The sequence below is a fragment of the Macrobrachium nipponense genome, chromosome 1, assembly GCF_015104395.2.
Source record: "Macrobrachium nipponense isolate FS-2020 chromosome 1, ASM1510439v2, whole genome shotgun sequence".
NCBI classification, from domain to species: Eukaryota; Metazoa; Arthropoda; class Malacostraca; order Decapoda; family Palaemonidae; genus Macrobrachium; species Macrobrachium nipponense.
The window spans coordinates 96,166,519-96,184,747 of record NC_087200.1 but is presented as its reverse complement, the minus strand read 5'-3'; the positions used below and the strand labels follow the sequence as shown (position 1 = coordinate 96,184,747).

General features: G+C 39.8%; 1 protein-coding gene across 2 annotated transcripts in view; it reads right to left on the bottom strand.

The window, feature by feature from the left end:
* Positions 1-18,229, bottom strand: part of LOC135219497 (protein tamozhennic-like) — a 260,440-nt gene that overhangs the window by 144,906 nt on the left and 97,305 nt on the right. For both annotated transcript variants that reach the window (XM_064256309.1, XM_064256310.1), the window contains exon 2: positions 16,558-17,204. In XM_064256309.1, the coding sequence (XP_064112379.1) occupies positions 16,558-17,182 (625 nt within the window). In that variant the 5' untranslated portion in view covers positions 17,183-17,204. The remainder of the gene's footprint in view (positions 1-16,557; positions 17,205-18,229) is intronic.

Here is an 18,229-nt window from a genome sequence, read left to right as displayed (position 1 = left end):
TATCCTTTCAGAACCTTAGACTTAACAAATGATCTAAGACATAAGGAATAATAGCATCATAATATAAGAATTATAATAGTTAATATATATACATATTTACACTGCATACAATAATCCGCAGCGGGGTCAACAAGCAACGTCTAGCCCGATCGAAGAAAGTATGGTGGGGAGTGTGAGCGAGCCATTCAGGTAGAAGGGATAAGGATAGGGAGATAGAAAAGGAAAAGGGTGCAATTAAAGGTTTAAGGAGAGCTGTCAGTTTGTACTTCAGAAATTTGTACTTCAGAAACTACCACAGCTCCAGCTGCCACTGCTGAGAATTTTAGGGCCTGCAAATTCTTCAGGTAGTGGCGCTTAAATACTGCTGGGGACTTCCAACCTGTGTACTTTTGAAGTTCCTCAAACTTCATGTTTTTGGAAATAATTAGTTGAGGTGGCAACTGCTCGGATATCATGAACATGTGGAACTGAATCCGGGTTAGCCTGTTTAATAAAATAGAGTATCTGCTGCCTGATCCCTCTTAGAGTAATCGTGCCCCCTTTTTCTCTAATAAAAAGAGAGCCCGATGATGTTTGAGAAGTTCTGGTCATAAAGGTTTTTAGTGTATGAACAGGACATAAGGATTTATCTTCTGGGAGAGGTAGAATTTCCCAAGGAGTCCATCTATTTAGTGGATCCTCATTTTTTGCTAAAAATTGTCTATCTGGTGAAAGTAAGACTTTTCCAGATGGGAGGAACTCGACATGTCCTGGATCTCTAGACAGAGCTGACAATTCTGAAATTCTAGCTCCAGAAGCCAGAGCTACTATAGTGTTTTCTCAGTATAGCTGAAAAGGGGCAGTTATCATTGTCTAAATCTGATGCAAGTTTAAGAACATCGTTCAAAAACCATGAGATAGATTGAGGGCGGCTAGTTGGTCTCAAACGTGCACAAGCTTTTGGGATAGAAGAAAAGTATGTGTCGGCTAAATTAATATTGAAACCTATTTGAAAAATCTTTCTTAGGGCAGATTTAATTGTGGTATAGTGCTGGCAGCTAAGCCTTTCCTCATGTAATGATCTAAAGAAAGAAATTGTAAGGTTGGTATCCATCTTCTGAATGTTGTTACCTTTTAAAAATATAGCCAATTTTTTCAATGCAGAATCATATTGCCTAATTGTAGAATCTCTTTTGTCTGATTCTACAAACAGAATATTTAATGGATCTATGTTTGCTTGCTTCTGTGCTGCAAACTTCATGAAGTCCATAAAGTTAGGTCACTTAGAATTCTTGAGGAAGCTGACACAGTCTGCATTTGTACTACCTGTGTTAGATTCGGGGATGGGATCTCTGGGTTTGAGATTCATCTCCATGATAGAGGATACCAATTGCTCTTCGGCCAGTTGGGTGCTACTAGTGCTAGCTGGCCTTTGAATGATCTTAGCTTGTGTAGAACTTTTAATAGAAGATTTACTGGGGGAAAGAGATAAATTCTCTCCCATTTGTTCCAGTCCAGAGACATTGCATCGATCGCAACGAGTTGATGTATGTTGTTAGCTACATAACAAGCTAACTTGTGATTGGACTCCGTGGCGAAGAGATCCATCCACTGGAGATCCGGGATCTGAGTTGTGATCCATTGAAATGGACTTGTTGTCCAGTGACCATTCTGATTCTAGTGGATTCATCCTGGACAGTGAATCCGCTACTACATTCCTCACTCCTTCTAAATGAACTGCTGACAGATGCCAGTGGTTCTTTTCTGCTAGGAGGAATATTGCTATCATTACATGATTCAACTTGTTGGATTTGGAACCTCTCCTGTTGATGCAATGGACTACTGTCAAGCTGTCTGAAATTAATCGAATGTGGATCTTCTTGGACGGTTGTAATTTTCTAAATGTCAAGAACACCGCCATTGCTTCCAGTATGTTGATGTGGAATTGACGGAATGTTTCCGACCATGTTCCTTGTACTTTCCTGAGGGGGGAATATCCCCCCAAACCGTTCAGTGATGCATCTGTGTGGATGATCAGAGATGGGGGAGGAAATTGCAACGGAACTGATTTAGATAGGTTCCGTTGCTCCGTCCATGGAAGAAGTCTCTTTTTTTAGAACATCTGGCATCTTGGAAACTTTGTCCCTGAATCTGAGATTTGCTCTTGACCTCCAAACCTGATTGATATCCTTTAATCTGGCTTTTAAAAGAACATCCGTCACTGATGCAAACTGGAGGGAGCCTAAGATCCTCTCTTGCTTCCTCCGAGATGACCGTCTGTTTTTGATAAAGCGTGTTGTAGCTTTCACTATTTCTTTGACCTTCTTGGTCAGTAGAGATAGCGTGTGTTTGTTCAGGTCCCACTGGATTCCTAACCATTGGAATCGAGATGCCGGAGTCAGTCTGGATTTCTCTATATTTACTTGGAACCCTAAATATTTTAGGAATTCCAGTCCTTTGGTCGTTGACCTTCGACACTCCGCTTCGTTGGTTGCCCATATTAACCAATCGTCCAGGTAGGCTACTAATAGTATTCCTTTCTTCCTCAATTCCTGAACTATTGATTCTCCCAGTTTTGTGAACACTCTGGGTGCTAGTACATTGAGTCCGAAGGGCATTACTTTGAAGGAGTAAGCTTTCTTGCCTAGTTTGAATCCTAGGTACGGAGAGAAGTTTCTGGCTATTGGGACGTGATAGTACGCGTCTGTAAGATCTATAGAGGTGGTGACAGCCCCACAGGGAAGTAAGGTCCGTACCTGTGAGATTGTCAGCATATGGAACTTGTCGCAATGAATGTAGGAATTCAGCCGAGACAAGTCCAAGATTACCCGTCTTTTGTTTGAGTCCTTCTTTGGGACAGTGAACAAACGTGCTTGAAACCTTATGCTCTTCACCCTCTTTATGGCGTGTTTCTGAAGAAGATCCTTTGTATACTCTAAGAGGTCCTCTGTTGGTACTTGGAAAAAGCTGACTGGAGGGGGAGGGCCCTTCTCCCACTTCCAGCCTAGACCTTTCGATATTATACTGTGGGCCCATGGACTGAAGGTCCATCGAGCCCTGAAATGATACAATCTCCCCCCTACCTGGGAGATTTCACTGGTTGGCTGCTGGTCTGGCTCCTTTCCCCCCTCGGAAACCTCTTCCTCTGGCTCCACCTCGTAGTCGAGAGCCTCCTCTGGCTCGGCTACTCCCAGCATGTCCTCTATATGGGCGAAAGTTACCCCTTGCCTCATATGTAGGGTTAAATGCTGGGGAAGCCACAACCTGGGATGAAGTCGAAAGTTGAGGTTCCGAGGAAGGTTGAACCAAGACATATTCATATTGCTGTGGTACTACTGTCTTTGAAGTGGACGGCACTGCCTGCACATATCCGTGAGGACGTGCCGCCTGGTAGGGATTATATCTTCTCGCCTTCTTCTTTGGCTGCTGATGAGAAGGCGCATCAGGTTGCCGTTTGAAGGGAAGGCCCCACCTCACTCTAAGACTCTGGTTAGTCCTAGAGGCTTCATGAAGAAATATTGTTTCACCTCCTCTTTGGGGAAGAGGGTTTCTCCCCAAATGGAGGATTTGATGAGCCTATTTGGTTCATGTTTAATGGTTGTTCCAGCTAAAACATGTTTTCTACAGGCCCTCCTTGCTACAGCAAAGTCATACAAATCTGACTGGAAGGCCTGTTGTAGATCTTTCGTCAGTACACGAAAGACCTGCTCATCTTCATAGGTGATCGCCAACAACTCCGCCGATGTGACGGAGTTGAGGGACCTGGCTAACCTTGTCTTCGCCTCAAACTCCGCCTTGATCATATGGTCGGGGAGTTTAGGCAACCTTTCTGAAAACAAGTCTGAAGCGCACTCCGGCTCCAATTTACCTGCGGTAAATGTCGCCGGAGCGTTGATCCAAGCGTCCAGTCCTGTGGGTAACAGAAGAGATGTAGGCTCTGTCTCCCTCAGTACTGGCATTGGCTTGTCCTCGACGATTGCTTGTAAGGTTAGCTCTGCCACCTTAGATGTGCATGGTGACGGAATCCCTTCGGGAGTGACAAACATCGTGTATTTCCCTTTATGTGGTGTCAATTTAGTATTGACACAGTTAAGCTCAGAGAGACACCGGACCCAGGCAGCTTGGGCCTGCTCTCTAGGGAAGATCACGGTTTCTTTGGGTACTTTGTCTACCCTGACTAGCGCATGTTTTGCTAGTCTGACAAAGCCCGGGAAGGGGAACTGCATCCCTGGTGGGAAGAGTTCAAAGTCCTCGATGGGTCGTGACCCGCACCCCTCGATAGTCAACCTCCCTTCGGCGAAGGAAGCGTGTAGGGCCAACCTCCAAGGGTTGTCGTTCTCAAAGGGAGGAAGCTTTGAAGCATCCGGAACCATCATGGATAGGGCTGGCGTTCCGGAGCGAAGGAGACCGGAGAGCATCTCCTCGATTGGCTTAATTCTCTCCGTCAATGACGAGAGAGCCTGGTTGGAGACGTCCAGCGTTGGCCCGAGGCGTGCTTCTAGCCTCTGATCAATAACTCCAGTGACTGTAACTATGGCTAGCAATTGTTTTGTAAAGTCCACTGGATCGAAGAACTGTTCACCGCCTTCGGTAATGTACCTGTCCCTTGGGCAAGGGAAGGATCTGTGGCAGCAGGCGCAATGACGGATGAAGTCGACGGCTGTGAAGCTGAAGACAACTCCTTCGCCGCTGGCGGAACAGACTTCGTAGCCTTCTTTTTTAAAGATTTCTTGATCTTTGGAATGACTGACAGCATTCCTTATTGTTTGGTGAAGGGCTTCGAAAAGCCCTTAAATGGATGGGAAGAAGCCAAGGGAAGGAGAAAGGACTAGGGATGGAGGTCGCTCCACGTTACCTCCCCACCTACTGTTTTCCTCCGTGAACTCCATGGGTTCGGCGTTGATGTTGATCCCCGCCACATCATCCATAAGCTCCTGCTGCTCCTCCAAGGTGGTAGCCGTCTCTGCTCCGATAGCTGCGATGAGGGGTCCGGCGATGTCCCTGGCCACTGCGGTCGTCAGTGTGGCCCCCAAAAAGATCATGGCACAAAGATCCGCGTCGAACCCCCCAACCCACTTGCGAAGGGACGCCCTGGCATCTTGGGACGACGTCGGGTCCGTCTGTAAATAATGTATGAATAGTAGTTGTTCCGTCAAACTATCTAGAAAGCTTATAACTAAACTCTTTAAATATTCGAGGTTAAATCAAAATGATCTTACCTGCTCGTTCGACATGACAGTAACCAAGTCATAACACACGGTGCACGCGTCAGGATGCCAGACCACGTAGTTCTCTAGCTGGACGGCGCAGTTGGCGTGGGTCCGGCAAACTACGTGGCCAAAGGGGTTCACCAGCGTTGCGGGGCAACCTTCCGCCTGGCAACGGACGGACCACCTGTAATGTGAAAATTCTCAATGAGTTTTTGTCATTGGTTAAAATTATCAACGAAATCATTCGTTGTTAAAATACTTTCATTTAGACATCTAGTAATTCATTTCTAGAGAGCTCAGTTAATATGTTAACGAATTATTTCATTACCGAAATAATTCGCGAAAGATATTAGTCATCCACAACCAAAGAAACTCGTAAGTTTTAGTGCAAATTGTTGGCGAAGTATTCCGTCATTAGAATGCTTCATAATCAACATAACACTAGGTATGGATAACATGATCAAAATTTTGTTTGTAGCTAGATGCCGGCGGAATATTTCGTCTCCGAAATACTCCGTAACGACAACTGATAAACTCTAGAAAATCCTTACATAAAAATGTCGGCGAAACAATTCGTTAGAAAAATTCCGAACTGACGTAAATTCAATAATGAGTAAATATAGACTTAACATAGTAGGCTTATAAACTAAAAATTCTTATAGTATACACTGATAATTCCTTAAAGAGGCATGCCTAATCCTATACGCCGAACTTCGTCGATGGCGGAGATGCGAACATCCCGTCTATTTATATCGACTAGGAAGCCATTGTATGTTAGATAATGGTATACCTCTAAAGTTGCCGAAGCAAGGAATGCATCAGTTGAAGTCCGGCAATACCGAACTTCATGTACTATTATGATTATACCCTTCCTCTAAATATATCATTAATTCTATTACTCTGTACGCCGAGGCTCCAGAGATAATGAAATAATCGCATTATATAAAATTTTTATGTAATAATAAAGAGGTAATGCAGTGGATCGTGATGTCTGGCTCTACCCCTGGTTGAAGTTGGATACCATTCATAGGCTATATAGCCTAGGTTCTTTCGCTAGTTAGCCGTGGCTCGTTGCGATCAAAAGTGGTCCAACCCGGTCAGGAGGTTATCCAAGTAGGCTAGGCACACAAAACCATTACAAAGGGTATAAAAATAAAAAACCACAATAAAATATAGGGTGCATAGGAGAATCTCTAATACTAGGGCTAATCTACATAACCTTATAACACCTAAAATGCCCAACGTAATGGGAAATATACACTCGACCGAGCTAACGCCTGTTCATAAAAACTACTCCCTAGGATGAGAAAAAACCGGTAATAAGCATATTAGGCTTATAAATCTAGGCTAAAAGGTGGTTATGAACCATGTATCCAGTTAAGGATCAAATATGGTTATTAGAGAAGCCTAGGAACGAGATAGCTCACGAGCACCGAATATAAAATTTGCTAGTAAATAAGCCAAACCGAAATAAAAAGTAACCGATACCTATTATAATAGGAATATCGCACTTTAATAATTTAAAAGTAAAGTTAAGCCTATAAATGTATAATTTGAAAATATGTCGTGCGGAATATGTTGTTGCTATGCCGACGAGGAAATGGCGGCCCAGCCGATCACACCCCCAACTTATATTTGAGGGGCTAAGGCCAATAGCATACTTAATTACACAATTTTTTGTAATAAAACCAAATTGGAGTACTCAACTTGGAAGTAGAAGCAGCTTGGGGATTCATCTCCATCGGATGCACAAAATATACACAGATAATAAAAGGGTGCTAGGAATACAGCAACGGTAAGTCGCACGACTCTTACAGGAATGGATTGAAGCGCGTGGGTATTAGTAGTAGTGGCGAGCGGGGACGGTTGGTGGTGGGTTTCCTTGTAACGGCTCCCACCAACGGGGAGTTTTGGAGGGGAACTTTCTAAATGGCAGAAGTCCTGTGGTCTGTGGTAACACAGCGCCCCTATACTTATACCGACACCCTTTGGGTGTTCGCGCTGAGGGTAGTAACTTCAGCTTAACCATGTTAGCTTTTTTCTCTGATATATTAAGAGTATTATTTATACTAGAAAAATGAGTTAAGGGGATTTTTCATCGGCAGACACAGGTCGATCCCAGAAAATGGAAAATAGTTCATGAAATCCCCAAAAATAATAATGCCCTTTTACCTGATTATAATGATAAGAAGGAAAAAGTAGAAGAGTTCAACCAGTATTTCTCAAGTGTTGGTAGGACAGCCTTTGAAAAATCTCAGCAAAATATAGATAGGAGCAATACTTCACAACTTTTAAGAAATGAGTCGAATATACTTAATGAGGATTTTAATGACTTTTTTAGGCCACAGACAGTTGATGTCGAAACAGTTATTTTAGTAGTTGGGGAGCTTAATGACACAGGAGCCTATGGATCTGATTTGATATCCCTCCGTTTCATTCGGGACGCCTTACCAATAATTGCGGTTTACTTAACTGTCATAGAAAATACCTCTATAGTGACTTGCCTTTATCCAAGTGATTGGAAGTTGTCCCACGTTCTGCCCTTTTTCAAGAGTGGTGATGCAGATAATGTAGAGAATTACAGACCAATATCACTTTTGCCCATTATATCTAAAATTCTAGAAAAGATTGTGTCAATTCAACTCATAAAATATCTCGAGGAAAATTATTTACTGTCTCACACTCAACATGGATTTAGGTCTCATCTCTACTGAAACTGCGTTATTGAAAGTTACAGAAACTATTTACAGAAATATCGACGACAAAAAGATATCTTTACTTATTCCTATTGGAATCTATCTAAAACTTTCCGATAGGCAGTTTAGCCACAATATTTTACTTCATAAATGTACCCACAATTAAAAATTGACCCTCTCTCTGGTTTAAAAGCTGTGCTAGAAAAAATCGTTACCCAGTCAGTGAGATTTTAGGCGATGTTATATCCTCCCCTAAACCAGTAGAATTCGAGTTCCACAGGATCTATTTTGGGGCCAATACTTTTCCTTTAATTTATAATAAAATGATATGGCTACGGCTGTGCGAGACTGCATCTTGGTTCAATTCGCAGATGACAGTCAACTTCTAATGACTGGAACTATAAATGAACTAAATAACTTGATTAGTAAGTAAGACAGAAAGAATATTAGAAATGGCGAGATGTTATTGTTTTCAAATTAATTGGAGTTAAATAGTTAATGAGTCGAAAACTAAATGTATATTCATTGGCTCTAGGCAGTTCATATCCCAAATTCCTGAAGACACAAAAATAAAATTTCAATGGATTTGCAATTGAGAAAAGCAGTTAAAGTAAAAAATCTTGGGTATATTTTGACCAGTATATGCTATTTGACGGTCATATAGATGAAGTTTGTAGGAAGGTAAATGGTACTTTAATATATACTTTAAATAGAATTAAGGACCGATTTGATAGTGAAATGCGGGGAATGGGAAGGTCGTTCGTCTCTTGCCGTTGAGCATTCTTGACTACTGTTTAAAGATCTGGGGCTCGACAACTAAGCAAGCAGATGCCAGCGGATAACAGATGGCTTCAAAACTTCTTTTGCAGCAAAAGTAATTGATTGGGAAAGCCAAGAAGTATGATATACAACTCCAATTTTAAATAACTTGCAATGGCTAACAATCAAACAGAAGATTGATTTTGATTTATGTGTCATAATCTTTAAAATTTTACATAATCTAATTCCACCATGGCTTTTTAATCTAATAAGAGTTGGAGATAGACGTAACAGACAAACTAGATTTAATGACGACCTTTTTGTTTCAAGAACCAATACTGATCTAGGAAGCAGAGCATTTGTTGTCCGGGGTCCATCAGTGTGGAACAAACTGCCAAACCAACTAAAAGCATTAACTAATATTAACTCTTTTAAACTGAATTTGAAAAAGTACCTATTGTCCAAATAATTTTATAGTAAAACTTCATATATATTTTAATTGAGCTCTTTTACACTTTTACTCAATTTTAGCAGACTATTTATGAATTTTAGATTCCATTTTAAGATAAATGTTCATAACTCTAGTTTTATAAGTACCTGTATTTCATAAGTAATTTTGAAATCGTAATGTTATAATCATGTTAAAGATAATTTTAATATTATAGAGAGATATGCTGTAACTTTTATAACAAATATTTTATCAAGGTAAGAATTTTATTGAGCCTTAAGTACTATTATAAAAAGATTCATATTTTATATGCAAAATTTTCAATGTTTTAATTACTTTTATGACGTACCTATATATGTCACAAATTCTTTATTGCTCTTAAAGTTGTATAAAGTAAATCTATGTTTTTATGTTTTATAATGATATAAATTTTTATGAAGGCACATGTAAATATCTAATTTTTAAATGCAAACTACAATGTAATTTGTATTTATTGTAATAGCCAATGTAAATATTGGAATAAAGCTTATTATTATTTCTCTCTCTCTCTCTCTCCTCTCTCTCTCTTCTCTCTACTCTCTCTCTCTCTCCCTCTCTCTCTCTCTCTCTCCTCTCTCTCATGTCTGCGAAAAGTTGTTAGAAGTATGTATGTACGTATATACCTTTAAGGGTACTAATGTTTAGGATTACTTTGAAATTATATTGATACAGTCTCTAAGATTAATACATCAATATGATAATAATTTAAGGTAAATTTTATGTAGGATGTTACATAAGGTTTACATTTGATGTTTCTCTCTCTCTCTCTCTCTCTCTGTGTTATTGGCTGTTTATATATTTCTAATGGTAAAATGTTTAAGATGACTTTGAAATGATATTAATAATACCAATTCAATGGTATATTTCATGTAGGATGATACTTTAAGTAAACATTTGGTATTTGAACTTTTAAGATAGGCAGATATGGGCATTTTTAGAGGGGAGTTCTAACTATTCGCAGGTTTGCTCTATTTGCGGGGGTCCCTGGTACACATCCCCCGCGAATATGGGGGGAACACTGTATGATGATCTCGAAGAGGAGGATGACGACACTTGACGAACTATCTTCCTCTTCGATTTCTCCAAATTCTGTGAGACCTCTACCATCAGGAATAATTAATCATCACAGGGCAGCGGCAAAAGCTTCATCCAGTGACGCAACTGCAGGGTAGTAGTGGTAAATGAATATGATTACCAGCAGGGGATCAGTACACACACTCAAGGATCAGTATCACAACATGCTACGAGTCACAGGTACAATTCCAAGGTTAGGATAACCAATACGAAGAGCTATCCAACCGATACTGCTGTAAACACAATCACCACTGTTAGTCTGCAAAATAAATAAGAATGATTTCAAGTAATAAGGAAACACCTCTCGCATCCAAGGGCACCGACCTCCGAAATGAGAGATCCCCCGAACATCAACACCCACACCCCCTCTTCTACCTTCATCCGATAGCTAGTGAAAGGATGAAGAAGAAGAGAAATTACCAGAAAAAACAAAACAACGGACAAACCTCTGAAGTTCCCCTCAGTAATTCCCAAAGCGAAAGTGTAATTTTCAGATGAATATGTCTCGTTACACATACTCGAGGACCATATCACTCACGTTATATACATGTCTTGTCCTCACGTTAAATACATATCTCGTCCTCACGTTAAGGGCGAAAGTATGTAAATAATAAACATGTTGGCATACCTTTGCCACTGACCCTTAACACAAAGTAGAAAGGCGGCTATAAGGCTATCACAAAAAGTGGGTTTGCATGTTAATTTAATTTAATATTAATATCAAACACAGTATATTCAAAAAACAAAAATAAACAAGAAAGTTCCCACCGTGAAAATGATCAACGGCCAGTCAGCAACTCACAAACACACGTCTTCATCGGAAGACGGCCGAAGGCAATGTGGAGAGTTTACATCTGGGCAGGCGGGCATACCCGCCTGCCACAAGGTAGTTACTGCCTAACCACCTTGTTCAAGAATTTAACGGCCATTATTCCAGCTACGGCAAAAGTAATTCCTTATGTAAAGGACCAAGGATTTGTATGCGTATAGTGTAGGAGCAATCTTATATTTTGAAGCAATGTCAAGACATAGGCCTACACATAAAAATTCTTATATATTGAGACAAGGACACGGCATGAGCCTACACATCAATTTCTTATTGAAAATAGTCTTCTACCTATATTTGTTGGAAATAGAATAGCCTTTAATTAATATAGTAGTTTCAACTGTGCAATATATATAATGTAAATGCATAAAGTGGAAAGTAAAGGCAGTCCCCAGGTTGCGACGGGTTACGACGTTCCGAGGTTAAGGAGCTTCTCAATTATATTCATCAGATTTTATTTCCAGGGGTACGAAGCCTACAACGCTCATCTGGCAGATGAAATATGACACCAAAAGTGCAAAATAATCTATATTTGAAGTTTTTTTTGATGAAAAATGCAATAAGAATGCAGTTTACATAGTTTTCAATGAACCAAAAGCATTAAAAATAAGGTTTTCTTAGGATTTTTTTACGATGTTCTGGCTTACAACGATTTTCGGCTTATGACACGTCTCAAGAACAGAACCCCCGTCGTAACACGGGGACTGCCTGTACACGTATATAAGCAAGGGCACACACATACATGCGTGCTGGCCAAATCTTAGGACTGTCTCAGCCTTACACACAACTATCAAACTGCTTTCAATGAACTATATTGAAAATATATTTACTAAAGGGATAACACATGACATTACTCTGACAAGTACAGGCGGTCCCCGGGTTACGACGGTTCCGGCTTACGACGTCCGAGGTTACGACGCTTTTTCTTAAATATTCAATGGAAAAATCCGTCCTGGGTTACGACGCTTGTTCCGAGGTTACGACGCTGACGCTTCCGACGCTACCGAGTTAACGACGCTTTTAAAAAACGCATACTATGATAAAAATCCTTTATAGTTTAGCACAGTATATTAATAAAAATAAGTTTCTGGTTAGATTACAACAAAAAATTTTGAGATTATGATGATTTTCGACACTTTTTATGTTGTATTTTTCTATGTTTTTCAGTGACGCCTCATATGCGGAACTAGTTTCCGAGCGAATGAATACATACTAGTTTACATATAACAGTCCAAAAGCGCAAATAATGAAAAAATCATTGCTTGTTTCCAGTAATAATAACAAAACGAAGTTTCTGGTTAGATTACAACGCAAATTCCAAGTATCCAAAGAGAGACATTATCCAGTAATTTGATCAGAGAGAGAGAGACGAGAAGAGGAGAGAGAGAGAGAGAGAGAGAGAGAGACGAGAGAGAGAGAGAGACGAGAGAGAGAGAGTTAGAGAGGCGTCTTCCGACGCTCCGAGTTACAGAGAAGTGTTCGTTTCGTTAAATGGCCTCTGACTCATGCCAGTAAATGTTTTGTTGATACTAATAATATAAGCCTATTTAAAGATACGTTTACTTTAATTAGTCTATATGATACGTAAATAGTAATCAACTGTTCTTGTAGCCCTCAATATTTGGCAAAATCGAAGTATCCAAAGAGAGACATTATCCAGTACGTAAATTTGATCAGAGAGAGAGAGAGAGAGAGAGAGAGAGAAGATCGAGAGTGAAGCGATCTGGCGAGAGAGAGAGAGAGAGAGAGAGAGAGAGAGAGAGACGAGAGAGAAAATGAAGAGAGAGAGAGAGAGAGAGAGACGCTTTGGCAACAATGGTCTAGGGGTTTTTATAGCTTCCTTCTGCTTTGATGATCGTGGATATTGTAGAAGGATTTCGACCATACTCGTTTGCCAAATCGACGATACGAACGCCACGTTCATGCTTGCTATAATTTCATGTTTTGCTTCCATCGAAATCATTTTCTTGGGTTTTTTCTTATCACCTGCTTTGCTTTAGCTTTGAGACCCATGGTTAATAATAATAAAATAGACAAAATAACACGAAAAATAGGCGCAAATACAACGAACTAAACAACGACGTGTTAACATGCAGCACCAACAACAAACAGAACCTGAACGCCATCGGTCGCCTATACAACTAACACTCATCGCAAATCGTATCTCAAATATTTCGTTGTATCAAAGCTTGTATTTTTGCAAATTTTCTGTTGTATCTCAAAACATTCGTATATTAGGGCAATCGTTAAGTCAAGTTTCCAATGTAATCTGATCAGAGAGAGAAGACGAGAGATGAGGCGTGATCGAGACCACATCGATTTGCCCTAGAGCCACTCCGAGCAGAAGGAGAGAGGAGAACGCGAGGAACCGAGGATGGAGAGACGGAGAGGAGAGAGACGCTTTGGCAACAATGGTTCTCTGTGGGGAGTGACGTAACGTTTATTTTCTGAACAGATAGGACAGAGAAGTGTTCGTTTCATTATTAAACGGCCTCTGACTCATGGCAGGAAATGTTTGTTGATACTAAATATATAAGCCTATTTAAGATACATTTACTTTAATTAGTCTATATGATATGTAAATAGTAATCAGCTGTTCTTGTAGCCCTCAAGATTTTGCAAAATCACTCCAGGTTGTACATAAAACTTCAAGAATGTAGTGTCACCAGAGGATTACAATAGTTTTTACCTTCAAGAACCAGCATTCTTTTATGAAAATAACTCCAGGTTGTACATAAAACTACAGGAAAACAAAATGTAGTGTAACAAAGGATTACAAAGTAAGGTTTTTTATAAACTTTTTATTAGTTTAAGACATATTTCCAAAGCGTCGTTCCTGCTTACGGACGATTTTCCGGCGTACGACGCGTCTCAAGAACGGACCCCCGTCGTAACCCGGGGACTGCCTGTAAATATATGTAGGGCTGCTGTAGAATTTCTATGAAAATGAAGGCTACTATAGGAAGGCATGATAAAATACTTAACAAATTAGAAAAATATACATAGCTGAAAAGTTATGCAAGAGATAATCCAAACTAGTCTGTGAGCCCCCCCACCCCCCCTCTCTCTCTCTCTCTCTCTCTATCTCTCTCTTTACGAGAATATTCTAGCACAAACTATATTCGTAAATATCTCAACTGCTTTTAATTAGAAATAATGACCAAACTTCAGTTACCAAGAATAGGCCGGTAATTATTTACGCCCGTATTTTATGAATAGGTCTATGTTTATTCTGTAATGTTAGGATACCATAAGAAAGAGATTTTGAACACACTACAAGCACCATAACAGCAGCAGCAGCGGCAGGGAAAAAAAAAAAAAAAAAAAAAAAAAAAAAAACACACACACACACACACAAACCACAATAAAATGGCTGAATATAAGATAGTCCTATAATCCAAACGTCATAAGCTGTTTAAACCGACAAAAAGACATAGGACCTTACAGGTCTACATCATTTTCTATCATCCTATTATTTCAAAGGGAGTTAATGTCGTCAAGAAAATTCACAGCAATTTATATCCAATATGAATTGTACAGCCTATCATACTGTAACTTTTTTTTTAAACAAAGGTATCTTTTGGTTTTATAAAGTGCAGTCACTGCTTGTCATCCCTCCGAATGTGTAAATGATTCTGATGAAAGAGATTTTAAGACTATGCAAATATAGTAAAATTTCCTGAAATCAATATGAAATACCAGTCTGCGGTGCGAGTTTCAAAATTGTTATCCGGGTGAATTTCGGACTTTCAGAAACCTTTCGTATCTTGAAAACATTTCGTATGTAGAGCCATTAAATTTTTCGCATTGGCTTTCGTATCTCGAGTTTTTCGTAAGTTGAGCCTTTCATATCTCTAGGTACCACTGTACTAACATGGATCTGTTGAATCCAGTGTTACCAATTTTGCATTTTCAATGCTAGCTTTCATTTTCTTGAGGTAATTAGCAAGAAAATTTTCAATCTAGCATTTTGCAGGAAATCTTGCATTTGTTTTCAAATACATCTAGCATACGTATTTTGACATCAAAATTTGTAATGTTAAGTTGAATATTTCTTTTATTCTACTAAGTTTGATATGTCATGTAAGAAAAAGAACAAAATCTTCAAAAACCATTTTCAGGAATTGAACAGAATAGGTTTTGAAATTATTAGGAATCATGTAATGTAATGTACAAGTATATTGTGTATGTTAAAAACATGTTTGAATCGAAAAAGAGAGCAATCGGTTGAAATTGGCTGGGCGGCATTGTTGTACATGCTGTGAATTTTTTAGCACTTTATGGAGCAAAATCTAGCAAGAAATTGCCATTTCCATTTGGCAACATTGGCCTCCCCACGTTTTATGTTGTTACTGAAGTCGTGTTTGCCGCGTTCTTTACATTGTACCCATACAAACGAGTTAATTATGACATCCAAAAACCCTGATTCTTTTACTCTTTCGGGAAAGAAGCCTAAACGTCAGATGAAGGTTATTACATGTAATATATTAACATGTGTTGTGAAGAAGGGAAGAGATGTTTCGCTGCATGCTGCTGGTAGCATTATCTTTATTATTCATCCATTGCACAGCAAAATCGTCGCCATCTTTATCAATATAGGTAGATCGTTGGTGACTACCCATATGATTTACATAATTTTGATATTTCTCTTACCTCTCTCCCTCTCTTTCCTTATAAAAGAATAGGGGCCCACGTGAGTACGTAATAGCACATGCGTATGTAGGCTTCTAGCTGTAATCCATAGGCTAGTAGGCTACATATGTACAGTAGTACGTATACTACATATATTTTTAAGGCTAATGTAAAATAACTTTGAAACTGTCTTGAATTTAGTTTAAGGTGATAGTTGAAGACATATTTGGTGTTTGAACTAAAGTAGGGAGTTATAAACATTGGAATAGTGGTCTTGGGTGGGTTAACTATTAAATTAGGTAGTTTTAAGCAATCTTTGAGGGGGGTACCAGGATAACACAGGTATTTACTTATCATGGGGGGTTCTGGGCCGTATCCCCCGCGATTATCGAGGCCCTACTGAATAGCTATGTAACTGCTTGGTAAGTTGCATACATAAAAATAATGTGTTGCACAAAAATCTGCGACAAAGTGGACCGAGGAAATGTGAAACGTGTAAAACCGGGGGCACGATACTACTTGATTGTGATAACTCTAATCCACTGGTGAAGGAATATCCATACAAAAGACAAAGGTTTAAAGTCACGTAGGAACAATCGTACCCTATGACAGAATACTTGCTACCTTATGGAATTATCAATAAAAAAATTGAATTGTTCTGGAACATTTAAATTACAGAATTCAAACTATTAAGAAAAGCAAAATTACAGAATCCAAACTACGTATGAAGAAAAGCAACACTAACTAAAACTGCATGTAACTCTCAATTCTGACATATGGTGGTACCTGTGACTTTTCAATGGCTGACTCTCTATCTTGTGTGTATAACTGATTAAATTCTAAACTACTTAAATTCAATAGTTAATGGCCTACGAGAAACATCGGAAAACTTACGTTCCAACTTCACTCGTTGCTCCATCTTTGAGGTATTATCTTCAGTTTCAATATAGCCCAAGTGCAGTGTGTTCATTTCGTCCATCAATTCTTCATCTACTGACATAACGGGCCCCGACGAAAGCCCACCAGCACCAACCCCTTGCCCACTGGGCTGCTGAGGAGGCATCATCCCAGGTGGCCCTCCCATACCAGTGGGCATGCCATACCCAATACTGGAGGGATGTTGATGAGATGGATGAGAGTGGGTATGGGCATGCGCAATAGGAATTTGAGGACTAAGGTATGGATTCACGTACACTGATGTTTGTGTAGGGTAAATTGGAGAAGGCTGTGATAACATAGGTGAGGGATGGGTAAGCATTGCTGAATTTCCAGAACCAACAGGCCCCGAGGTACCAGCTGCAGTGGCTGCTCCTGAATGGCCAGACAAGTTTTGATGGGCAGCATGACTTTGATGGGTTGAGTGGGGTGGATGGGGCAAATGAGTTGGTGGAAATGCATGCATCCCATAGTTATGGGCCATAGTAGGGGGTAGGATGGGAGATGAAAAGAGGGGGGAGTGTACAGTAGGGGGATGGGGACCCCCCATATGGGGAGGCAATGCCATGTGGTACATCGTCATGTGGTCACGCGCTTAATACCATCTGAAATCAAGAAAAGACAAGCATAAGAAAAGAGTTTAGCATTTACCATGTAGACATGACAGTACACTCTTGCATCACTTACCTAAAATTCTTTCAGCAAATAGGAACAAATTCAGTGCACTTAACATAAAGTGTACTATGCATGTGGCATCTAAAGATGGATGTTAACCACAACGGAAAACTTTAACTAATAAACATCACGAAAAACTGTACACTTATTTAAAAAAAATTCATAACAATAAATATTCAATTAAGAAATATATCACTGTGTACTAAAATCATAATCGTGAATTCACCAAATAAAAATGATAGGAAAAATTGCTGGAGAAATGCTGTACTAAATTTATTTTCAAATCAAGTCACAAGACACAAGGTTCCTCTTTAATCCACTGCTAATGTTAAAAGCCTTCAATGGCTACCACATCAGACTTTACACAAACTTATAAACAGTAAACCCTTAATTACTAGGAGATGAAAAAGATGAAAGGTCACTATTCTAATTCCTGCCAGGAGCGCTCATCAATAAAATATTATATTTCTGGGTTCGACCTGTGTCTGCCGGTGAAAAGTCCCTGTAGCTCACTTTTCCAAGTATAAATAGATATCCTAAATATACCAGAGAAAAAAGCTAGCATGGTATGCTGAAGTTACTACCCTAGCCAGAGCACCCCAAGGGGCGTCGGTATAAAGTATAGGGCGACTGGAAGCCACTGCTCACAGGTCCTCTGCCAATTAGAAGATTCCTCTCCAAAATCCCTCCAAGGCAGGAGCTGTTACAAGCGTCACCCACCTTACCTTCCTCTCGCTACTACTACTAATACCCACGCGCGTCCTTCATTCCTGTATTAGCAATTGTGTGTGACCCACGCGTTTGTTGCAGCTCCCAGAATTTTTCACTTTCATCACGATGTCGGCTGTAGAACTTCCTCCTACATCTAAGTTGAGTACTCCAATTTATGTTTTTGTAACTCATACGGTTAAGGTGTTTTCCATAGTCGCCTTCGGCCCCTCAGAAAACGTATTGT